The sequence below is a fragment of the Cardiocondyla obscurior genome, linkage group LG18 (genome assembly GCF_019399895.1).
Source record: "Cardiocondyla obscurior isolate alpha-2009 linkage group LG18, Cobs3.1, whole genome shotgun sequence".
Classification (NCBI taxonomy): domain Eukaryota; kingdom Metazoa; phylum Arthropoda; class Insecta; order Hymenoptera; family Formicidae; genus Cardiocondyla; species Cardiocondyla obscurior.
The window spans coordinates 3094706-3120207 of NC_091881.1; the positions used below are offsets into that span (position 1 = coordinate 3094706).

The following is a 25502-nucleotide window of genomic DNA, read 5'->3' on the forward strand; positions in this document are numbered from 1 at the left end:
TAAAATAAAACAAATAGAAGTAAAATATAGAAAATAAAAAAAAATAAAATACGGTAAAATAAAAAAAAAATTAATTAAATTGAATCAAATTATTCACATCACAAATAGGATTAATTCTTCTTTTTCTAAAAAATTTATTTAATTGTATTTATTTTTATTGATATAGGTATTTAAAAATATTAATATATATATTTATCAATTTCCACATAATGTAAAATATTAATAATCTGAATCAATATCAGTGTCTATATCGTATACAGACACTGACTGATCGCCATCAATTTCATCTTCGCTTTCAGGCTGCAATTTATCGTTTTGATCTAAAGCGTATCGTCTCCAAGGAAATCTGTAAAACGTATGCCTTAAATGAGAAATTCTTTCCTTCGTGCATAATTACAATTAATTGTTCAAAATTTGTAATGAAATAAATATATGTATATGTGTATATGTAGAAATTAATGTTTTTACCTCTTTTTTTTATCAAAACATTCCTCGATGAAAGCATGAGAAACAACTTTTGTACGATTTTTAAATTGTTGGTACTTTGGCGTGTTTTTGAAAGCACATATTAAATGCGTGCATTTTTTATTAGTTGTATTTGGATCAGGAATATATCTGGCACCCATATTAAGAGCCTTTCTCCTAATTTCATCTCTTTGTGGATTAACGTATCCGCTGAGAGAGAATGTAACGTCGTTGAACAATTCTTTAAATGGCTTTTTCCGGTTTGTAGAAACATTCCTGTTTGTTTCTAAAGGATGTTCGACATCTTTAGGCTGCGGTAATCGTTGACAAATTGCACATAACTGATCCTGTGAATTTGTACAACACTTGGAGCATTGTTTTTTTCTTTTTTCATCAAGTTTTGCATTTGACGAATTCTCCACTTCGACAAAAGAACGTTTTTTAGAAGTTGAAGGCGACTGAGTAGCTTTTTTTACGTTATTTTTATTGGTATTGATATTTGATGAAGGTATGATGTCTCCAAAAGGAGTTCGTTTTACTTCTTCAATTAATACGTCTTTGATTTTTTTAGGACTTTTATTAAGCGCCTTAGCCTTATCTTTTAAATGTTCAGGTTGTGCCTTATCGTTTTTCTGAAAAACTTCGTCAGCTTTTCCAGCTTCTAATTTTTCCAATAATGGTCTCTTCATAACTGTTCGTTTCTCTTGACATTTGGCAAAGTTCTCCATGGAATCTTTCTTGATTTTATCTTGCAGTTCCTTCTTATAATCCGTCTTTAGGCTTTCAATTTTACCAAGTTTTTCTTTCATCATTTCTATAGGTGTTAAAATAGCTTGCGGTTGTCTTAATTTAAATCTGCCAAAAACATCCAAGCCTAAATCGATCGTGGGATCTGATCGTAAAATAATGTACGACAACCCAAACAATACTTTTAAATTTGCAGATTGCATACAGGTAACTTTAATTCGATCAAATTTAATGTTTGCAATATCTGGATTCAATTCTCTTTTAGTAAACAGGTGAACTTGGTCCTTAAATTTATTATTTGCAGCTTCGTCGTTCGTCATGAACTTGTAGTTGACAATAACGATCCAATTATCAGGTTCTGCAGATGTAGATCCGGTAACGATCACCACGCAACTTTGATAATTGCCGATGTCCAAGCCTGTGATGTAAGAAGGCTCGGCAAGTTGAAATATTACGTACGCCAGCATTTCCCCAGGTTTATTACATCGCCATGCCGCTTTCCATTTTTCTGAATTATGTTGGAGAAGATTCGCAGCTGGATACTGTGGGTGCTCCGATGAGCAGTTTATTATCTTTTCCAGTTTGACAATCATCTTTAATAAATTTCTCCAAGTGACATCTTAAAATTTAAATCCAATCTATCTCAAGTTGTGTCCCTCGTGTTTACATTTTCCACCTGCGTAACACCTGTAAGAAAATTTATTTGGTGTATTAATTTGCGCTAATTACGAGATTAATTTGACGATTAAAAATTAACTGTTACCGCCAAAATTGAACATACTCGATGCATAACCTACCACGCGTGGAGCAAGCTGATTGAATGAAAGGTAAAGTGGAAGAACGGACTATAGTTTGTTGCCCTCCGCCAATCGGGCGGAGCAAGTACGGAGCAAATACGGAGCAGTAAAATCACCAGAGCGACGCTGACGGCCTCTACGCGGCGATACACGGCGACGGGGGGGACAACGAGGGAGTGACGTCACTGACGGTCTTGCCGTCGCGGGCTCGCGAGCGTTCCCGACGGCGATTCTCGAAAGGTGCGCTTGATTCGATAGCCTCGATAGCGTAGAGGCCGTAGTCGCCGTAGAACGAGGCAGACGAGTGTCGTCGAGCGCTGACTGACGACGGGTCCTCCTCGCGAGAGCGCAATATGGCGAAGTGTGTCACGGCAGGTTCGGTGTAGACGCAGCGCGGTTACACGAAGAGAATGACAGGCGCGCGGTATGGGTTAAGAGTGATGTAGCAGCGGACGATGTGCGATTTGTGCGTGAGTTAGACGCAGCCACGTCGTCGTGCAGGCGTAGAGGGATCGCCGCCCGACACACGCCAGCTTTATCGCGGCCCCGTGCGATAGCGAACGCGCGCGCGTTACCGGTGCGCAGGGAAGAGCCATGGCCACGGATAAAATAAAGGTCGCCGTGCGGGTCCGGCCGTTCAATCGCAGAGGTACGTATATCTTTCCCCGTGTACGCACGGCGCGCTTAAGCGCGGCCTCGAGGTGCTCCGATGCGCCTCGCCCCCGCCTCCTCCCGCGGCCGCATCTCCGCTTTTGCTTTTCTTCGCCCTCGCCTCGCCCGCGCCTCCACCTCGTTGCGATTCGCGCCACGCGCTTGCACTTCGACGACCCTCTCGAGGGTAGGCGTCGAAGTGCAGTTCTACGTCCGAGTTATACCTCGAGATCTGGCCGCGTTTTCCATCGAGAGCGGCAGAACGGAGTCTCGCCGAGGCGGGACCGAGAAGCTCGACGTCGCGAGATGATATCTCTCTGTTTACGGGCCGACCGTGGTCCTCCGGACAAATCCGCGTGATTAGATTACCAGCTACAATTTACATCCTGCGTCGCCGAACGGCGGCGACTGCACGGGATGCGGAGACGAATCCGCGCCGATAAGCGCTCTGCGTCACCGCAGGAAATCAAACGTGTGCCGTTTGCACCTGTGTATTTTGCCATTTTCACGGCCGCGATTCGCGTTAGCTGGGCGCGAGATATCTGCCCCGAGGAAACCAATCACGGCGCCGTCGTTCAATCTTTATGCCCGATCGAACTCGGGGACGGCTCTCTCGCGAAACTCTGATTCATCGAGTCCGAAGGTCCGCGGGGCTTCGGTTTCTCCGAGCCTCGATTAATTTAATCGGAGGTTAGATTCAACAGCGGATCCAATAAGAGAGTTTGCTTCGCGCGAGGCTGTCCTTCTCGTCGGCTATCGCATCAGCGATTAAATTAATCGGGGCTCGGTCGAAATTAATTTTGCGACGCCGATCGTATTTATTTTTTTTTTTGTTTTTTTTTTCTCCCAATTTTTCGGCGAGAGAAGATCCGCTTTGTCGCGTTGGGTTCCAGCTGAGATAACACATGCCCCGCAACGCGGCGACGGATGCGTAAGAAAGCGCGCAAGCGGGTAAAACGTCGCGGTGACATTAGTCCGATGACCTTGGGATATCGATCCGATCGGGGAAACGTGTAATCACGGGTCGTCTATGATCGAGGACTCCGATCGCCAGAGTCCGCGGGAACTTTATTCTCGATCCGTAAAAGAAAAAAAAAAAAAGAAGTAATAATAAATATCTTCGTATATGAAAGTGACGCCGCGTCGTTCGCTGACTCGCGTGCGATTCGAGATTCTAAAAGCGTGCACCGATCGACGGATAGTGTTGATTTTCGCATGCGATTCTTTTTTTTCTTTTTTTTTTTTTTCGTACAGTTTCGTACGAGAACGGAGGTCCACGTAGGACTCGAATCCGTCGGTTGAATAACCTCCGCCTCGCGTTTCTTTCAAAACGGAAGCCACTTAGCCCGCTCTGGTTCCCGTTTCGGATGTCGTCGAACTGATCTACGGGTAACTTCGCGGCGATATCGCGATTCCCGCTTGCCGTTCGAATTACAACGCGCGCGCGCATCGGTATCGCGTTACTTCATTACCGCCTCGGGAATAATAGCGCAACGCTGACGATCGCAGGCCCGCGTCATCGTATCACCTGTTCGCTGTAACAACCCGACACCTGCGTGCGGCCCGTCTATTAATTCACGGCGGCGAAAAGCGCGCGAGCAATCGTTACGCGACTCTCCGCGTTGTACGCTTACGTAATTCTCTTTTTTTTTTCTCCCCCCTTCTTCTCGCTTCCGCGCGTTAATCGCCGAACTTTCGCGCCTGCGAGATTTAATTTGCACGACGCGACGTTACGCACCCCGTGCGGCTCTCGTTATCCAACAAACGCTTCCGTCTCGTCTATCGCCGCCGAGGAGTTTCCCCGATACCCGCCCACGATTATCTGTAAATTTCTCATTGCGCGAATGACTCATTGTTCGCATGCACAACAATTGCATCGACGCATGTCGGGCGAGAACGACGTCGAAAGTTATCACGGCACGATGCGCGCAAAAGTGCCCGTGATTAGTATTTCTTTAGAAAGTACGGAGCATACCACTCTCGACGATGTAAGCGGCGGTTACGGCGAATAATGTGCAAAACACCAATTACACGCGTTACAAATAAATAAATCCAAGATACTCCCCGTGAAACATCGCTCGTTATCGCCGGAGTTATTATCTAATAACAAAGTCCTACAACGGCGCGCGCGCGCGTTAATTAATACTTATCGAACCTGCGCTCGTCATCGCGCAAAAAAAGAATTTTTCAGTTGCCAGAATTCACGGCTGATTTTTATTTTTTTTTATCCGTCAGAGCATTGATTGCGCGCGCGTGGAATTTATAGCAGCGATGAATTATAGTTATAAATTCCGTCTCCGTCGCTTTGATTAAGGGCCAATTGTTCCAGCGTCCGCGTAAGTAGAAGGTAATACATTAGACGTCTTTATTTATTTCGTAAGAACGAGATAAAGACGGCCACGCGTCTACTTAACGAATTAAGCCACGAAGTAACTGGAACGATCGGCGCAAGAAAGTATACGATATCGCGAGTGCTCGGAAATTATTTCTCCACGTTATTCCTGCCTGAATTAATCCACGTTCTGGACAGTCCTCGCTGCGAGATCGTTCTTTACAGGCCGCCCTCCTTCTTTGGACTTTTCCCCCGAACGCTTGTTACAGCAACGTGCAAACGCTAAACTTTTGTACCTATAGCATACGTACTATGTGACGTCGCACTTGAACGCGCAGATTCCACGGCTATTGCCAATTGCTTTCTACCTTTGCTTATACCTTTTATGAGTCATCATCCCTCTTTCTCAACCGATTGTAGAGTTGGCCGTCCCCGGTCATTTCCCTGCCTTCTAGGCCGTCCGACTTTAACGATTTCACATTGTAACTACTGCGACGGTTTCCCGAGCAATGTCGCGCCGATTCTCGCCGCATTGATCCCGCGTGCAACATCACTCTACGTCGGTGAAATAATTTATCTCGCGTAAGATAACGGTGCAACGACATTGAGTGGCGAGTATAAGAAATTCATCGGAGAAAGTGCACGGAGATAGAAAGAGAGAGAGAGGGTGGGAGGGAGGGAAAAACGGCCTCCAGACTGTCCCGATTAGACTTTTTCACGAGAAACAAGAGAGTATTGCGCTTTCGTTTTTATACAGTTTTATATTACAGTTCATTTCAGTTCATAAGCTGTAACTTGATCCGATGGAGAGAAAGAAAGAGGAAAATTACAACTGAAAAACAGTCGGACGAATATCGTTGCGCGATTGCTGATTCAACACCGCGATCTTTTTTTTTTCTTTTTTTTTCCCTCACTCTTTGTACTTAGAGACCATTGGGACATTTACGTTTCTGATTTATTGACCGCACATTTACCTCTCTTGATTTAGAACGATTTTGCGAATTTACGAACTGATGGTGCGTATTTATTTTATGTTGTCACGATACCGAGGGAAAAAAAAATACTCCCGCACGGATTTCGGTTGTAATTTTTTTTTTTTTATTGGGAATTTAACATTTTTCTAAAGCCGGGCGATACACGTGCAATCCTAATATTTGCCTTTCGATGAAGCAAAACCAAATGCGACGAAAAGAAATCAAGTAATACCGAACAGAATACGACGGAAACGTTATTACACGATCGCGGAAATGGACTGGAATAAAACGACTGCGGAAACGTCTTTGACATTGTGTCACGTTGCTATTTAAAAGCTTTCCCGCGCAGTTCGGATTACATTTTCACACTTCTTAGCAGTTATTGATAAATTATATTTATATTCCGAGCTCCACGGGAAAGTATATTTATTTCATTCATGGGCCCGCCTAGGGATGCAGAAATAACGCGGAAAAAGTTATTTCCGCGCGAGCGGCGCGTCGTTTATCTCGATTGATATTATTTTCTCATTACAGAACTGGAACTCTGTACGCAATGCGTCGTCGAGATGACGGGGCAACAAACTATCCTGCATCACCCCACCACGATGGACAAGATTGATCGGTGAGTGATTTTCAACCTTTCCTGCACGTTCGCTCTATTAACGCTTTCATGGGTTCATCGCCACCGCGATGGCGAAACGCAACGGAAAATTATCTATATTAGGCTTGGATTTTCCGCGTGGCACTTCATTCGACGGTCGGCGAACGTCAAAGTGAAACGATTCGATTCGTACGCGCAAGCCGCCGCGCGACGATATTTTAGAGACGAGTACGTGGCGGAAAAAAGACTTTTCGCGTTATCGTTTTTCAAAAGCCGGGCGCTAATTGATAACGTTGAAAGCGCGCTCGCGTCAGATAATTGAAGCACACATTCTTATCGCAGATAACGTCATTTCCACGGCGATTGGGTGCGATGGTTTCAATAACACAGCGGAGAATAAATTCGAATTGTTGCGCCTCGTGCGTTCTGCGCGTCGACGCTTCTTCTATTCATTAAATTTATTTTTTTTTTTTTTTTGCGAGCGAAAATGAATATGTCTTCACGGTACGCGGCCACGGGTCGGCGTGCACGTTGAAATAAAAAGTGCGTATGAAAAATGTAATGAAAACGGTATGCATGCTCGATTATGGCGTCTATCCCGCGCTTGCATCGGTCTGTTTGGTACGCCGTCTCCTCTCGGGAAGTGCACGTTGCATCGAATCTCACGGTCAAAGGAAAAAAAAAAAAAACGCCGGGCGTTTGCGAATTTAATTTCGTGCTGTTCCGTATTGACACGGTCACGACGTTTTTACAAGTATGTTACGTCGATCGATGAAATGTCGCGCTATTTTTACGATAACTCGCGGTGGCGTGATATAGGAGATACGTCTCGTGCGGGGGAGAACTCGGTTAGTTTCCCCGATTGTCGATTTTTACTCTCCTTCGCCTCGGGGCTGGTAACGGTAATTTATAACGCGCAAATTACGCACGTGCCCGCTAAGCCCGATGTTAGGTCGTGATATAAGACGATCCTAATCACGGGCGTATGTGTCGATAACATTCCACCTTGCCCACATGTGTATAAATCCCGTTTCGCACACGTGAAACGCGAGAGCGACACGCAAAAGTGAAATATAAATAAGAAATAAGAGATTTACGGATATTTACTTTACCCGAGAGAAGCAGAGGTAAAAGAGAGCGAAAAAAAAAAAAAAAAAAGGGAGCATAACGAGAGAAGACGCGGACAAATAACTTTGTGTTAACAAAAATTCTTTTTGTTATTTAATGATATGAAATAAGATTCTAGGGATGCGAGTTAATCCCAAGTGTTTCCTTATTGCTTTTCCGAGATACACATAAAGCGGAGTGTATCGTCAAGGTTACATCAAAAGCGATTTAAATATTAAATAATTATATTTGAAATTATATCAGAATATTTATCAGCGCGCAAAAGAATCGGACTAACAGTCGACGCAAAATCGAGTTCTATAAAATATACGTTTCGGCTGTCTTCAGTTATCACGATACAGTTATCGGATTATTGAGTCACATCGATAACAGATTACTTACTTCTCCCGACCATCGTAAATAATTCCATTCTCTTAATTATTACCTGTTTTTTTTCTTCTTTTTTCATCCGTTCGGGAATGTTGTGTCGTTTGCTCCAGTTCGGCCAGCAGAAATCAATCCTCGGTTTCTGAAAGATCAAAAGAATTTTAATAAGTATTCGTTATCCACGTGAAAAGATTCGACCTTTCTCACATCCTTCCTTTTCTACGTTCTCAAAGCTTTCGTGTACCCCGTCGCGCTTCATATATGCGACTGCACGTTGAGACGTGCGAAATAATGATCGCGTTGTAATAATAACGTCGCTTTTATTGCACCGCGATGTAGACTCTCGGGAGCCGGTGCCCAGTGTCTTCCGAAACCGACGATTGGAAAACGCATCTGCGATTTGTCATACACCCGGGAATCCTCGCGATAAACACGCGTGGACTCGTGCCAACAGTTTTCGCCGCTTCCATCCGCCCTGCTTCCTTTTGCGAAAGCTATCTTGGGCACTTGCCCTCGCGCATAGTGATCGTTAACCTCTTTGTCTTTTCCGAATTCTTTCCATCTATCCATCGCGGTTCGCGTGCATCCTCCTCGCGCACGGCAATCGGATTAATTTCATCTCGGATCCGATTCCAGCTTCGATTCGGTCGCAAGTAGATTCGCGAAGGGAAAGAAAAGACGCTCTTTCGCGCCAGGTGTTCATTTACTTTGCGAGCCACGAGCGATTCCGATCGTTTGAATCCGTCGACGAGAGCGTCGACAGGCGTAAATGACTCGTTAGCGTCCCGGAGAAAATACGAGACGCGATCGATCGGTTCCTTGCCGGGAACCAGAGAACAATTGTTCCACCGCCGGAGAGAAGACTTCGCGAGTTTGTCTCTTGTACCTAACACGCGTGTCAAACACTGCGGCAAATAGATACGTGTGCACACGTATAGATATATGTGTACATGTTGAGAAGTAGAGCAAGCCATGCCCGACGAGTAGTTGGAAAAGTAATAGTGCATCCCGACATGCTTATATACAGCCTCTCTGTTTCACATCTCTCTTTCCCCCTCGTCTGCCTTTTCCTCTATTTGATTTAGTCCGCAGGTTCTCATTCCTTTCTCCCCGCGCAACCTCCCCCTCCCGCAGTTAAAACGCGCTGCATTAATCACCAATAAACGTATCGACTATGAAAAGCAATACAGAAACGTGAGATTGTTGTCGCGCTCGCCGCGTCCCATTTACGTAAATGGGTCACTTGAGCGACGTTAAAGGTGCATTTTCTTCACCGACGTCGGTATGCATGAACAATGGGATCACTATTGCGTGAAACGCCTTGTCTTCCGTCCTTGCGTACCTGCCCATCCGAAACGCGACATTGCGAACACCTGCTTTTACACGCGGATACAATTACAGCCTGGAAGGGCGCGTGCCGCGATACGCCCAATCTTTTTTTTTTAATTTTTAATTTTTTTTTCTCCCTCGTTACGTCAGCTTGAAAATCGCGATGGTTATTTTTGCGTCGCGCGCTTTTCCCCGGTCTTTTCTCCGTTTTCACCTGAGGGAATCGGCTCGTGCGCCGGCGGCCGACGCACGCACCGCATCTCATGCGTGACCACCTTACGTTACGCGACACGCCGAAGTCCAACAATGAGCTCAGCGTGAGGTGAAGCAAGGCATTCGATTTGCCCGGCGAATAATTGCGAGCATGCTGTTCGATCCCGTTGCTTCGGATTTTATCGGCGAACACATTCGCGAGCGCGCGGTCGCAATTTAATCGTAATTAAGCTCATATTAATCGCCAGCTTTATTTTTCTTTTTTTTTTTTTTTGTTTCTGCCGACGCAGGATCTCGTTACGCGCGGAAGACGCCTTTATCGCCCTTAAATGCAATTTTCTCGAAATTTACATTCTAATGATATTAAAAGCTTGATTTCTCCCTTCAGGGGGCGAGTCGTAAAGATCTGACGGTACAGCCGCGATGACACACGCTGCGAGAATATAGGTCAGGAAATCTGTACGCGGCCGGCCTGATTGTTATCGAGCACGCAGGGGCTGCCACCGGCAAGTGCGTGCGTTAATTACCGCGAGCGGAAAAATGGGGTATCGTCGCGCGAGCTTTTCGCCGGACTGGTCACGCTCCATCTGCCTTCGCATACGCGTTGGTGAACGCGACAAAGCGCGAACCGAGCAAAAATACGTTCTCGGCCGGTTGGACTAGGCTTTGCCGGTCGATTACGGCTTTTGTATTGTATATCGGGATAATTGGAGTCGATTTACTTCGATTTACGTGGAACATTTCGCATACGAAACAGAACGATTACGAGTCGCGCATTGGGCACCACGTCCGTATTACATGTATGTGATTCAAGCGGATAAATAAAAGCCATTGTCCGGTACAAATTGATGCAACATTTGTCCCGGATAGCATTGCGATAACGTAATCTCATATCGGGCCCGGTTAGCGTCGTCGACGCCACCCTGGCTTAGTTGCAAATGCGATGCATTTTGAAAATGCCGAGGAAGCGACTTTCATCTCGCGTCGCGCGGTTATAATACGCTAAGCTATTTTCGCCTCTCTCCGGCCTCGTGAAGCGAGAGTCTTTCTCTCTTCTTGGAAAACGGCTGAATAACTTGACGCTAAATGCATCCCCGTCCTCCCGGACCGACCGAGGCTGAGCAACCGGAGAATTCGCGCGGCGAGTGATGCACCGCGCCTGAATTCGCCAATATAAAACGGGGCTTCCTCTTCACGTCTCTCCCATCTTTATTTCTTTTCGCGCGTTTGATCGTAGGCGACACCCTCTTTCAAGCCGTCTGGTAAAATTTAATTCTCTCCCGGTGCCGCGGGAGGGACCAAGCCCGAGGAGATCAAAAATGCCATCAAAACTAAAGTGCTTTAGCCAATTAAAAGATGATTGCGTGAGATAACGCGAATGCTCCTTAACAATCGATGTACATTATTTATCTTTTAATATCCGTAACGGCGAGGAGGGGTAAGATTTTTTTTATTCCAGCCCCTTACCGACTCGCGTCTTACATTTTAACGTGGGGGTGGACATTAAATTTTCAACCGCGGCTGGTCTCGCTTTCGCATTCGGTGACGTACGATAACCCGAGCGTTACGTAGATATGTACATTGCTGTACACTTAACCACGCGATACTTGGTCGTTGCGTAGAGACGGAATATATCGTCATCTATCGACCGGTGTTGGGTGAAAATGGAGCTAAATACGATCGATGAAAGTCAAAGTCTTTGACTCGACTACCGCGGCTCGCGTGCGGCGCACGCTCTTGATTCCAATTGTGATTGCCTTTTGACATTTTTCTTTTTTTTTTTCTCTCTTTTTTTTTACTTCAAGCTATGCACGTCACTCGCTGTGATTTGCGATTCCGTATGTTTACGCCTTAACTGTTAGTATCGAGAAGATGCGCCCTGCGTCGATACACCGAGTGGAAGGTAGGACGTTCTCCAACGCGAGCTTTTTCGTCCTCCGGCACGAGCGTTCTCCAAGTTGAAAAAGATTAGGGTTGTGCGTGTGTGCGTGCGATATAAAATAACATAGACTATAGGAGTCGTTCGCGGGTCAAAGTGATTAATTCCACTTTGTGGATTTTTTTAAAATTCTCGTCTCAATGTTCGACTGATGGTTTTATATTTCGAATATATAAATTTTACACTCCCCGCGTGAGGCCGATCGATTTGGCAAATAGGCTCATACATGTCCCCCTTTCGACGAGGAAATTTTATCCGTTTAGATCGATCGGAAATGGAATATAATTGCTGTCCTTTCGTTATATAAAATCTAACAACGCGTCGGGGTCTCGGGCGATAAGTAATACACGACGCGACGTATTGTAATCGCATTTACCGTTGATATATCGAGCGGTTCTTGCAATTTCGACGTAGTTGCGTTCTCGCGGTTCTAATGTCACGCACGTCGTGGAAATGCGAATGTTTTACGCACGCAATATGCGCATATATGGATTTCGAGTTAATATTGAAGCGTGCAATGTCAGAGGGAAATGACCAGACGGATCGATAAGCATTTGATTAGCCCCGTCGTCATTATTGCCAATTAATTAATTGGAACGATGTTGAAGAACGAGCTGCCCTCGAAAACCGTCTCGCACACGTGGAAAGTCGACGCGTTTACATCTGACTATTATTTGTGGTTAATATCACAATTAATTTCGGTTACCGAGCTCGCCTGGCGAGTTAAAGGCCAGAGGGTGAAAAGCGCAAGGTGCATATGTGTATATGTGTGTGTGTGTGTATGTGGGGGGATTACTAACGTAATCTCAAAGAGGGCGATTTCGTTGTCACGCAACGGTCGGTTTCTATTCCCTCCCTTCGATCGAGCGGTTGCAAACTGTCGCAAAAGTTCACCCGTGCAGTCCGCCACCCTTCGCGCGAGGGTTGTCTTTGGATTTTCTTACGCGTCGCGCCGAAATAGCAGCCGATCGGAAATTCGGCTGTCAGGGAGTGTTTTTGACGGACGAAATACCGGGATTGTACGCTACACGCGCTCATCGGGAAGCACTTATCGTCAATTTTACACTTTCTTCTTCGGCAACTCGTATGGCGCGTCTCTCACGGGAAAATAAAGGGAGTGGCGGATAGAGAGAAAAAGCGAGAAAGTACGTGCGCGTGTATGTGCGAATGTATTATACCTAATATATCGCCGGAAGGAAATGTCATTCTGCGTCATACGTTTATTGTGCGCGACTCATTCTCGGATATAACATTTCGCAAAATCGATCGACTCCCGCTGGTCCCAAATGAATTGTTTTCCTCGTGTGAAATCAAAATTTACGACGGGCGCACTGTTTTTATTTTCGCCAATTCACTGATAGGAGATTATGCTTGCTGCACGAGTTAAATGACCGGCGTTAATCCATATTTGGCGAACGTATCTCTCGATTTTGTGAGAATATAACTAAAATATCACATTTGTTAGCGGCAAACATGTAAATACATACATTTTACATTTTTGATAACTTACTGATAAGAGATTTATTAAGAAAATATTGCATTTCTGTTTCTTTCTTTTTTTTTTTAATTACTGTTAATTCTCTCAAGTTAAAATGTAATTCAATCAGCAGCAACGGTACTGTCTATCACGAGGCTTTTCGAGACAGGAAAATTGTGCCGATTGATAAATGTGATATTCCTGGCGTGTACGGACGTTCACGTTTCGATGTCAATTTTGATCGATTCTACATTATTATGTCTATCAATTATTTTCCACCTATGTTATAGGAACAAGCCGAAGACCTTCGCTTTTGATCACTGCTTCTATTCCTTGGATCCCGGACTGGACAATTTTGCGAGTCAAGATATCGTTTTCGACGCCTTGGGTCGTGACATTTTGGACAATGCGTTTCAGGGTTACAATGCTTGCATATTCGCCTACGGACAAACCGGTATGTCGCCGATAACAGCGATTGTAAAAAAAATTATTTAATTCGGTTATCGTTGTTTGCGGTATATATAACTAAAGACGTTTAAATCCACGTTGAGACGTGCCTGTCTTACCGTGCTAGAAAGGATGCGATAGTTAATAAGCGAAGTATGAACGCAACGTTGCAAAATAATACGATTAATCGGTTCGGTCGTCACCGATAAACGGCTACGATTAACTCCCTGCGGGGCAAGACATTGACCCACGAGGCAGAATGAGACACCGCAGACAACGATAATGCCAATAATAAGCTTTCCGTGCCGATCTATATATGATACATATATGTATGTAATACGTGTACATAATACATGTAATACACATACGAGACAAAAAACATGAAGCGATTCCTTTTTCTTCAATGAAAAGGAAATTGCGCAATTTTTAAATTTATTTTTCTTTTAAATATCCTTACGTCTTTTTCTAAATTATTATGAGCGCTGCAATTTTAATTATTTATTACTTAATATTGTAAACCAAAGTTTTAAATCATTTAAAATGCCGTGCAATATTTAACGTCATTTTTCGTCGCGTCATGCTCGACTTCTTTTCGCAGGGTCTGGAAAATCTTACACGATGATGGGCAGCGGCGACAACAAGGGGATAATTCCACGGTTATGCGACAATCTCTTTGACATGATAGCGAAGCAGCAAAGTTCCGAGCTCACGTACAAGGTCGAGGTATCTTATATGGAGATCTACAATGAAAAAGTGCACGATCTTCTTGATCCGAAACCAAATAAGCAATCACTCAAAGTTCGAGAGCACAACGTCTTAGGGCCCTACGTGGACGGACTGAGCCAATTGGCGGTCACTTCTTTCCAGGTAATTATCCTTCTGTGCGCTAACTTATGCAGATAAGTTTTATTGGATGTGAGAATGCGATTCATATTTATTGATCATTCAATTCTAGGATATTGACAACCTCATGGCGGAGGGCAATAAATCGCGAACGGTCGCTGCGACAAATATGAATTCCGAAAGCTCCCGTTCGCATGCAGTATTCTCAGTCATTCTCACGCAAACTCTGACGGATTTGAAGAGCGGAGTCAGCGGGGAGAAGGTCTCGCGGATGAGTTTGGTAGATTTAGCTGGGAGCGAAAGGGCTGTGAAAACTGGAGCAGTAGGTGATAGGCTTAAAGAAGGGAGCAATATTAACAAGTAAATGTTTTGAGACTTGTAAAAAAAAAAAAAAAAAAAAAAAAAAAGAAATCTTTTGTGGAGACACGCGTAACGAATATTAATTTGTAGGTCTTTAACGACGTTGGGTCTAGTCATTTCAAAGTTGGCGGATCAAAATTCCGGCAGCAATAAAAAGAAGGATAATTTTGTGCCCTACAGAGATTCTGTTCTTACATGGCTCTTAAAGGTACACTCACCGTCAAGAATGTCTTTTAGTGTACATTAATTTTCGTCTATCTAATGTTTTAGGATGCTTTAATGCTTACGTGCTAATTACCGTTTATATTCTTCGAAATTTTCAGGATAATCTTGGTGGCAATAGCAAAACTGTTATGGTAGCCACAATATCTCCGGCTGCCGATAATTATGAGGAAACGCTATCGACTCTCCGATATGCTGACAGAGCAAAGAGGATAGTCAATCATGCTGTGGTTAACGAGGATCCGAATGCAAGAATTATTCGCGAACTCAGACAAGAAGTTGAAACATTGAAGGAGATGTTGTTGCACGCCACCGTAAGAAAATTTTTCTTACTACTATATATATATAAAACTACTCATATTAAAGTGATTAACGCTATAATTTGATTTTAATTCGACTCAGGGATCGATTGTCGGCCAACAACGCACAGATATTACGGAAAAGCTATCAGAATCGGAACGATTGATGAAGGAAATGTCACAGACGTGGGAAGAAAAGCTAGTGAAAACCGAAAGACTACAACACGAAAGACAGCAGGCTTTGGAAAAAATGGGAATAAGCGTGCAAGCGTCTGGTATTCAAGTAGAGAAGAGCAAATACTACCTAGTTAATTTAAACGACGATCCAAGTATGAATGAATTGTTGGTTTATTACCTTAAGGTACGGAAGTCATGTCTCTACAAAATATAGAATCCTGTTCACATACGATCTCTCTTTATCTACGCGTCACCTATATCTGTGTTGCATATCTTTGTTTCAGGAGAGGACTCTCGTAGGTGGTCGTTCAGCTAAGAGGGAACAAGACATTCAATTACACGGTTTGGGTATTCTGCCAGAACATTGCGTTATTACGATAGAAGAATCAGGCTTGTACATGACACCGTTAAATGGTGCTCGATGTTTTGTGAACGGCACGCAAGTTGTAAATAAAACCCTTCTACAACATGGTGATAGGATCGTTTGGGGAAATCATCATTTCTTCAGAGTTAACTGCCCAAGAACTGGTACAGGTGCAGTTTAAAATTATTATAGTGATAAATGTATTTCAAAAAGAAATTGCAAGTAATACACATTACTATCTTATCTGCAGCAATCAACAGCGAACCGCAAACTCCCGCACAAAACATAGACTACAATTTCGCCAGAGAAGAGCTCATGCTCAATGAACTTTCAAATGATCCGATTCAGAGAGCTATAGCAAGATTGGAAAAACAACATGAAGAAGATAAGCAGGTATATATTTTACTTTAATAAAAATTGTAATATTTTTATATTAATTTTTATATTAATTATTATTCATATTTTTTAAAGGTTGCACTCGAAAAACAGAGACTGGAATATGAACGACAGTTTCAGCAATTACGCAATATACTATCTCCCTCTACGCCATATTCGCCTTACGTACCTTACGATCCTCTAAGAGGTAGTCAAAGTGGGAAACTTCCGGCTTGTACACCAACGACTCAAATGCGAGTTGAAAAATGGGCTCAAGAACGAGATGAGATGTTCAAGCGTAGTTTGGGTCAATTGAAAACGGATATCCTGAAGGCTAACGCATTGGTACAAGAGGCTAATGTTCTAGCTGAAGAGATGGGCAAACAGACGAAATTTAGCGTCACACTACAAATTCCTCCGAATAATCTAAGTCCGAATAGAAAGGTAAAATACCGAGGGATTGCACTTTTAATTTGACCCTTTATTATGTCCTTATGCAAAATTTTTTAACTTAATTTACAAATTTATTTGATTTATTTCATTTATAATAATTATATATTAATTTATTATATTTTATTTGTAATTAATATTAGAGATTATTTTATTTTGGTTTTTTATATTTTATTTCTTTTATATTTTATTTTTTGTTGAGTTATATTTATTTTTTATTTCCCCACACTCTTCGATATGTAGAGTGTATTTTTTCAGCGGGGCGCATTTGTCAGTGAGCCTGCAATTTTAGTAAAGAAGATGAATATGGGAAGTCAAGTTTGGTCTATGGAAAAGTTAGAAAATAAATTAGTTGACATGCGAGATATGTACGAGGAAAGAAAGGATCCTCACAATTGTCAACGATTATCTACGATTAAGGTATATATTTTTCATTTCTAAAAATATTATTTTTTAACAGTGAAATTGCTTTCGCCAAGAAGGAGCAAACTTGGTTTTTTTTTTACAGGACGAAGTACCTGGAAAAACACAAGATCCGTTTTACGAATCCCAGGAAAATCACAATCTTATCGGAGTTGCAAATATTTTCTTAGAAGTGTTATTCCACGATGTGCGGTTAGATTATCACACTCCGATTATTAGTCAGCAAGGAGAAGTCGCTGGTCGGTTACAAGTCGAAATAAGTCGTATATCCGGTCAATTTCCTCAAGATCGGATTTGTGAAGCTGCTTCGGAATCTTCCGCGGATTCAACATCTTCCGAACCAGAAGACTATTCCGGAGGATCTAGCCACATTACTTGTCGTGTAACGATAAAACAAGCTACCGGATTACCACTCTCGTTAAGTCATTTTGTGTTTTGTCAATACATGTTTTGGAATCATCCAGAACCAATAGCGGTTCCGCCTATGGTAAATGCGGAGATACCCAGTTCGAATTGCGTCACTGGACAAAGAGATTCTTTGGCGTTCAAGTTTAATGATACAAGAGATTTTACTGTACCTATCACGGAGGAGTTTATGGAACATGTTGCTGGTAAGATATTACGTTGTTTGGGCCCTATATATCTGATTGAACTTACGGTTGAATCGATATTGCTTATACGAATAGTGTAATAAAATATCAATGAAAATTATCATATAATTTTTTTTTTTAGAAGGGGCATTGAGTATAGAAGTATGGGGCCATCGCAGCGCAGGTTTTTCACGCAGTAAACCTGGATGGGAAGTGGAACAGCAACAACTCGCGAAAGCTAGATCACTCGCTGATCGATGGTCTGAATTAACGCGAAAAATTGAATTATGGGTGGAGATACAAGAACTCAATGAACAAGGAGAATATTCACCTGTTGAAGTTACAGTGAAGCAAGATACATGCACAGGTAAGAATAATTGTAATGTAATTGTCTCCCGAGAAATATCACACGTTTAATCTATTGTTATAATTAATTGCATTTTGTTTTTTTAGGTGGTATTTATCAAGTTCGACAAGGCCAACAACGTCGAATACAAGTTCGAGTGAAACCAGTACAAAATTCCGGAACTTTACCAATCATCTGCCAATCGATATTAAACATAGCCGTTGGGAGTGTATCAGTACGAAATCGATTGCAAATGCCGTTAGATAGTTATCAAGATGAGGATCTGAGTATATTGAGAGATAAGTGGAGTGACGCTCTAATGAGGAGACGACAATATCTTGATCAACAAATTCAGAAACTCATCAATAAACAAGGTTATACATATAGTATCGAATGCAGCGAAATACTTAATAATGTTCTAATTAATATTTGTTGTCACATTTGTTGTTTTTTTATTTTTATAGATAAAACGGAACAGGATATGGAGCGAGAACAAAGTCTCGTAGATCAGTGGGTCAGTTTGACGGAGGAACGGAACGCCGTTTTAGTTCCCGCAGCAGGTTCAGGTATTCCCGGTGCTCCTGCCGACTGGACTCCTCCTGCAGGGATGGAGCCACATATTCCCGTATTATTTCTTGATCTCAATGGTAATGCATAAATATTTATTCAATATATATTATTAATATTAATTTAATTCGATTTATGAATATTTTAATTAAATATTATACAGCCGATGATCTCTCAACGCATCAGTCGGGAGAAGAAGTGTCGGTAACAGGATTAAACTCGATTCTACCTAAGGAACACGGAAACAAATTCTATAACCTGCCTATTATTCGGCATTTAGAGAAAGACGTATGTGCCATTGCTGCTTGGGATTCTAGTATACATGACAACGTACATCTCAATAGAGTGACCGATGGTAATTCTTTTTTACGTTTTATCAAATAAGTGACGATTCTATTTGTAAAACTGTGTTCGATTTTAGCGAACGAAAGAGTCTTTCTAATTTTGAAAACTACCGTTCGCTTGTCGCATCCTGCACCAATGGACCTTGTGTTACGTAAAAGATTAGCTTTAAACATCTACAAGAGGCAAAGCATTACAGATAGAATTTTTAAGAGAATTGTTCGAAATGATTGCTTGGCGCAAACCGGCGTCACTTACGAGGTAGTTTCGAACATACCGAAAGCGAGCGAAGAGTTGGAAGATCGCGAGAGTTTGGCGCAGATTGCTGCTAGCGGGGAAGATACTAGCTTATGTGACGGAGAAACTTATATAGGTAAATTATTAAATAAGATTTGTGATATCTCGCGACAGTGCATTGCATAATATTAATCTCTTATATTCTACAGAAAAATACACTCGCGGTGTATCCGCCGTCGAAAGTATATTAACATTGGACCGATTAAGACAAAGCGTTGCTATAAAAGAATTGCTACAAGCGCAGGGACAACCATTAATGCGAAAGACTGCAAGTGTTCCGAACTTCTCTCAGGTATTAATTATTTCTTCAGAATTTTAAATATAAAATTACGCATATAATTTTTAATGCATTTTTAATTAAATGTATCCGAGGTTCTAAAGGATAAGTTTTGGGTTTTAACAGATTATGAGATTCGATATGTCAATGGATTCGTTGAATGTTACTCGTTCGGAGAGTGTGACAGATCTTAATATGGAAAACGGTCTTCCGCATCCGCGACGTGCGTCCACAGGTCATACAAGAAATGAGGATAACTTTATATCTGCACCGCCAAAGACATTTGGAATCGGTAAGAACTTTTTTTTCGTTCAAAATATTAATGTGCAAATGATATTTAGTCATGGACATGTATTCTATGATTTCTTAATTTTTGTGTGTGTATAGGTATGTGGTGGGTGTACGTACATACATTATACATGCATATGTTTTTTAATTATTGTAAAATTATATATATATATATATTTGTTTTAATTATTGTGCTGTTATTGCCGTGCGATAAGATAAACTTTTTTTTTTAATTATTTTTATTTTGTAATTTGTAAAACGTTTCGCTCGTAAAACAAGATTATGAAATCATAGAAAGTAAAAAGAAGTAGCGTGACATATGAACTCCCTCCACTCATATAGACAAATTCATTCATTTTCATAATTATTGATAGTCCATTTCACGTCAAGCATGAGATATATACATATATTTTCAAGTTATGCTACATTTGATGCAATAAGGAAAATATTTCGAAGAATCTTTACGAGAATAATTTCTGCTGGATTAGAAATGGTCTACGCGCCTGATAGAAAATCGATAGGTTTTAACCAAATTTTATTTTGGATCTCGATTTATATGCAAATTCGTATTGAATGCAATATTTAGTTCGCTTAAGTCACCATTAAACTCTTAAATTATTCGCTTTATTAAATTTAATCGCATCGTGTTTAGGGAGTTTAGTCTTTAGATTAAATTTTTATTTAAGCTAGAGCCACACTTTTTTCTCCACTGCCTTAATCTGCTTCGTCGAAATTTTTTCGATAAAAAACAAATTTTATTTCTGAAATGTGGCTTATGCAGTGTTTTCGATATTTCACTTTGGCTATGACGATCACTTTATATTCCACCTTAGTTTCGATCGTCCTAAGCTCCACCGTTACTTTTTATTTGGTATAGAACCTGTTGATTTTGAATAATAACAAATGTGTTCTGTCCATCTCTTTTTTTTTTTTAATTGAAATTCATATCATCCATCACTAAAGTGTACCCTTTGTACGTGTCTACATCGACTCGTATTCTTTTTTACTCGAGACCGTAACGTATCAAGTTGTAAAATTTTTTACAAAACGCATACGAATAAGTGTGCCGAATGTGTGCGAAAAGTAAATGACACTACGAAAGGGTACTATTCCCATCATCTAAGACAATCTCATTTGAGAATTTCAATTTCATTAGTAGTAATTACAGTGTACTACATTATGGAATTTTATATTATTACAATTCCAGCTTTGTCATTATTGTTATGTCAAAAGGCTATGTTCAACTTAACGACTCAATTAAATAATAATTTTTTTTTTTTTCGTAAACGTGCCTCCCCGTTAATAGAGATAGTAATAACTCGATCTAAAGAATTACGACTTCGTTATCACTTGATAACAAAAAGAGTTGAGCATGGTAAAGTCTATTTTTCTCAGATTTGCCCTAGCATTAGCAGCTATATTTAAGCGCGCTCTACCACTTATTACAATCAAATAAAACACTAACAAACTTTAAATAACGAACCCTACAACAAAATTAATGAATATTGACTTATTAATGTATGCAACTAATCTGTTCCTCTGTTTAAACACTACGTCTACTACTTCTACAACTATTTCGGCCCACGCAAGGCTCCATTCTGAACTCAGGTAAAATGGAGTCTTGATTTGATATTTAATTGATGCCACACAGGCAATGACAATTAGTACATATGTTTCGTGAGTGGTTGAGTCTGTCTGTTTTTTTGTTTCAACGTTTTGCCTTAGTACATCAAAAACGTTATTCGCGATAGTAATGTTGACAGAACGGGAATGCGTTTTGATTATCAGTATATGTTCTCTCATTTATTCATGATCAGTTAGCCCTAAAAAAAAAAAGTTTGACGCCTCTCTTACGAGGAAATTTAGATCTTTATTTTTATATATATTTTTTTATTTTTTTTTAAAACGAATGCAATTTTATCACCTGATCGTTATATCTCAATAGGTCCGTTTAGTTTGCATGTAGAATGCATTTACTGTGTGCCTAGCATATTAGCAAGTTTGTTCATTAGATAGTTTAATTCTCTCATTTACCTTAATCTGTATGGTTAATACATACAAAATAATACCAGTGACCAATTATACGTGTGTGCGTGTATGTACGCGTGTGTGTAACTGAATTGCAAGTGTACACGCGCGCATAGGACATACACACACGAATACGTTCCACGCGTGTCACGCCGTTTATATCAAACTCATCGCATAGAAATCATTTTCATTTTCATATATCTATTTTCATAATTCGTATCAAGATTAACATAACTTTCAAATCCTTGCTTCTTAAAAATATTTAGATCAATCAAGATGATTTCTATAATTGTTGGTGATTTGTTAAATGTATAAAATATCGCAAATATACGTGCACATGTATATTTTTTTTACATTTAACAGACTAATTAAAATGTGAATCAATAAAAAAAAGATTAAACTAGTGCAGTATATTTATACATATATGAATATTGCTGCGACGTTACAATCTTTAATACATATACTCGGGAATGTGCTATATTCTAGATAGCGATATTTTAGATAGAGTAGAAAATTTATTGTTAATACATACATGTTTATATGAATATTTTCCATAGCTAACACACATTAAGTGAGGATTATTCTCTCTGGCTTTAAATGTGATATGTACATATACATATAATATATAATTCTCTTAAGTTTTTATTACCACCGTTTAAACGGCGCAATTAATTAATAATTAGTTCGACATTAAAAAGACAGAATAAACCTCCTGAAAAATACGACCGAAGAGGAAGACATAATGTAACAAAGTATATCATTATCTTTGACTTTAAACTTACTATCTCTAGAAACGTGATCTTCAATTCATTACGTGCATTATCGAATTATGTACTGTATTTATGATATCGCGTTTATTGAAAACCGACTTGTCGAGTCTCGACGTTATTATAGCAAATGAGCAATATGTATTATTAATTAATTTATTATTAATTTATTTTATATTTTATTTTTTATATAATTAATATTATATTAATATTAATATTTATATCATATTAATTAATTAATGTATTATTAATTAATTAATATTAATCTATAATTATTTCGTCGCAAAGGTAACGGCATATTTCGAGCATGCACATTTTGAATTCGCAAGTGCGATGGCGAGTTACTGAGATTTCTGTGTTGAAATGAGACATCATAGTGGAAAAGAAAAAGTGAGACTCGCACGAAATGCTGTGATCAACATTTGATGTTCAAATTAATGGTATTATGATATAACGTACACCGAAAAGCAGATATGGCCTTTTTTTACGGCGAAGGCGGCTAGCGTACGTAATCCTAGGCGGCAGAGGCAGGGGATGAGAGAACGAAAAAAAAAATCGGTCATCGGCAAACCGGCCGGCGCGGTATATGTATACATGCGGTACATGTGAGACTCGACGCATACGACGTTATAATAAAGTCACGTTCGCTAGCTGCCGTCGCCATGTCCGCCTTTCAGCGTACACACACTTAATGAGACCATTCGTTTTAGAATGCGCGTTAGATACAATTATACGTTATCTGTCTATTTGTCTCACCATCTAGTGTCTGTGGCCTGCAGGCATGATGTGTCAGTATATAAGTTCTAAAAAGCTCGTTTGAAGCTCACCGTTATGGGGAAAGTAGCATTGGCTAATCAAGTTAAGGGAAAAGAAGTATAATCAGTGTATCTATCTCCTTTCAGCGAGACCAACTTTCCTGAATCTGAACCTGAATCTCAACTCATTGACACGTCTTCAACAATCTACCTCTGCCAAGTGTAGGTGACACTCGTCAACGAGTCATCATCCTTTCAAACTTCATTAATTATTTAACTCGACTTTAAGTTTGAACCTTGAGAGCAAATTATATCAGACCGATAAACATCTGAAGGCATCTAACGTGACATAGTTTGAAAGGATGAATTAACAAGATTTATAGTGGTTTTGGTTTTCTTATTTCAACCATTAGAAAATTTTATGTAGCACATTCGAATAGTATTCACGTTTTTATTTTATTTTAAGTGTGTAATTTTATTTTAGATGGTTTGTCGTCAACAATTTAATAGCTATGGAATTGTTTTTACTGCGCTCGGGAGCGCAGTATATATGTGGTGTATACACATATATATGTTGTGTGAATGTTTATTATTTTCAGTTATTTTAATCATCATAATTCTTTTTATTTTATTTTATTTTTTTTATTTCAGATTATATATCCCACGTTTTTATTGTCTGAAGTTTATTGCTCGAGTTAAATTATTGGAAATTATTGATTCTTAAAAATTCCTCAGATTTAAAATTATAATTTTTCACATAGACATTTATGTAATTGGCAAATTAATTATGTCATACAATAAATAAGCGTGGAATATATAAGATTTCCTTTTTTTATTATTTTTAAAAATAGCATGGTCCTTTATTTGTAAATGTATGTCAGAACCGACCTGGCACCTTTCAATATATAATGTTTTTATATTAAATCCCTCTAATATTCGTAATATCTATTAAAATCAAGATTTTGAATTAAAAAAATCGCTATTTTACCGAGTTAATGATACATTACGTTATTATAACGGCCAGATCGGCCCTGATGTTTTTATACGCCACATAAATTATTGTCAATTATGTACTAACAGTCTAATCGTGTTAATTGTAGCATCTCCAAATATGGTCAGCAGTAAATTGGGTCCTCGTATGACCACATTACACGAGGAAACCTTAAACGTGGGAAATCAAGCATCTACTCCTAACGATGACAACGAGGAGAAAAGCGACGCCGATTATTCTGAATATGAGGCATATCAGGTAGCGTATTAATTATGATATTTGGTAATTAGCCACTCTATAATAATATGCAACCGACTACGCTATATATAACGCATACATTTGCGCTCAGGCTCCGCCAAAACCGATCAAGCCGCTAACTTCGTCACGCACGTTGGATTCTCTGGTCGAACTACAATCGACGAAAATGAATACTCCAAGTATGAGCAGTAGCGGGTACGGTTCTCAAGCTGTCTCTACAACAAACCTGACTTCGGACGATTCTATTTCTATCAAGTCTATCAGCGTGGACGAGACTCCAGATCACGAATATCGTAATCTTCTCGATAGCAAGAAACCCGAGAAAATGGACAGCTCGCTCGTGGAAGAAACGCCGGAGGAGTACTTGAGCGAAGTAAACGCGTTGGATAATTTAAACATTTCACAAAGCACGGAAGGTGAGTTATAAGGAGTTCCAAAACGTAATAATGAATTTATTTTACACTAGAAGAAACTGTGCGCGCGCTATTTTTTAAGAGATCCTACCCGATTGCAAATTATAAAAAAAAAAATGATGCAACTTACCGATCTGCATGAGCATCAGCGGAGTTGAAGAGTTCTGCCGGTGACTGTAACATAAAAAAGAAATTATTAATATAGACATATCGGTTAAATAATGAGATTAATAAAAAAAAGATTTTTTTTTTAATTTATACTTACTTAAAAGTTGCTCCGCCGATGCATGAAGCCCTTCCCGGGCCTGCTCCTCCTCTCAGATGGGACGTGTCGAGTCCTCCTTCCGCGCACGAGTTACTCGCGAACACCCCGACCGTGACTTTATAATCGCGAAAATTACTCAATGGTCACTTTCGCGCGTTCCACGTTCGGCACTCGCGTTTAGAATAAAAACGTGTTAACAAATTACGCCCGAATATACTATACGGAACTCCCGGAACGACCGACAAACCGGCTGCGGTTCGTATGATTCTTAATATCGGCGACGACACTCGTTGACGACAGCAGATGCAACGGCGTCGATCTGTAACAAAAAGAAATATA

At 40.5% G+C, this 25502-nt stretch overlaps 3 protein-coding genes across 10 annotated transcripts in view; 1 reads left to right on the forward strand and 2 right to left on the reverse strand.

Annotated features, from left to right (window-relative positions):
* Window positions 1-132: 132 nt before the first annotated feature.
* Window positions 133-25291, reverse strand: Xrcc1 (DNA repair protein XRCC1). Of its 4 annotated transcripts, XM_070668809.1 has the most exons (5): window positions 25164-25291; window positions 25029-25072; window positions 8120-8203; window positions 469-1899; window positions 133-346 (listed from the first exon to the last, which is right to left on the reverse strand). In XM_070668809.1, the coding sequence occupies exons 4-5, from the start codon at window positions 1803-1805 to the stop codon at window positions 220-222; spliced, it is 1464 nt and encodes a 487-aa protein (XP_070524910.1). In that variant the 5' UTR covers window positions 1806-1899; window positions 8120-8203; window positions 25029-25072; window positions 25164-25291; the 3' UTR covers window positions 133-219. The 4 variants fall into 4 exon arrangements, with proteins under 4 accessions (XP_070524910.1, XP_070524911.1, XP_070524909.1 ...); XM_070668810.1 differs by lacking the exons at window positions 8120-8203; window positions 25029-25072; window positions 25164-25291 and adding an exon at window positions 2010-2110; XM_070668808.1 differs by lacking the exons at window positions 8120-8203; window positions 25029-25072; window positions 25164-25291 and adding an exon at window positions 1994-2084.
* Window positions 2290-25502, forward strand: part of LOC139109585 (kinesin-like protein KIF13A) — a 32268-nt gene continuing 9055 nt past the window's right edge. Inside the window, exons 1-24 of one of the 5 annotated variants that reach the window (XM_070668747.1) lie at window positions 2290-2658; window positions 6501-6588; window positions 13310-13473; window positions 14065-14333; window positions 14422-14669; window positions 14760-14877; window positions 14993-15205; window positions 15294-15551; window positions 15652-15901; window positions 15982-16124; window positions 16203-16550; window positions 16800-16976; window positions 17065-17590; window positions 17712-17936; window positions 18023-18289; window positions 18380-18562; window positions 18646-18837; window positions 18904-19197; window positions 19271-19413; window positions 19525-19690; window positions 21277-21294; window positions 23384-23458; window positions 24337-24485; window positions 24577-24901. In XM_070668747.1, the coding sequence (XP_070524848.1) occupies window positions 2604-2658; window positions 6501-6588; window positions 13310-13473; window positions 14065-14333; window positions 14422-14669; window positions 14760-14877; window positions 14993-15205; window positions 15294-15551; window positions 15652-15901; window positions 15982-16124; window positions 16203-16550; window positions 16800-16976; window positions 17065-17590; window positions 17712-17936; window positions 18023-18289; window positions 18380-18562; window positions 18646-18837; window positions 18904-19197; window positions 19271-19413; window positions 19525-19690; window positions 21277-21294; window positions 23384-23458; window positions 24337-24485; window positions 24577-24901 (4894 nt within the window). In that variant the 5' untranslated portion in view covers window positions 2290-2603. The remainder of the gene's footprint in view (window positions 2659-6500; window positions 6589-13309; window positions 13474-14064; window positions 14334-14421; window positions 14670-14759; window positions 14878-14992; window positions 15206-15293; window positions 15552-15651; window positions 15902-15981; window positions 16125-16202; window positions 16551-16799; window positions 16977-17064; window positions 17591-17711; window positions 17937-18022; window positions 18290-18379; window positions 18563-18645; window positions 18838-18903; window positions 19198-19270; window positions 19414-19524; window positions 19691-21276; window positions 21295-23383; window positions 23459-24336; window positions 24486-24576; window positions 24902-25502) is intronic. The other 4 variants (XM_070668749.1, XM_070668748.1, XM_070668750.1 and 1 more) reach the window with 4 other exon arrangements.
* Window positions 25252-25502, reverse strand: part of LOC139109606 (O-glucosyltransferase rumi homolog) — a 37259-nt gene continuing 37008 nt past the window's right edge. The window contains exon 7 of the mRNA XM_070668818.1: window positions 25252-25482. Coding sequence (XP_070524919.1) covers window positions 25307-25482 — 176 coding nt within the window. The 3' untranslated portion in view covers window positions 25252-25306. The remainder of the gene's footprint in view (window positions 25483-25502) is intronic.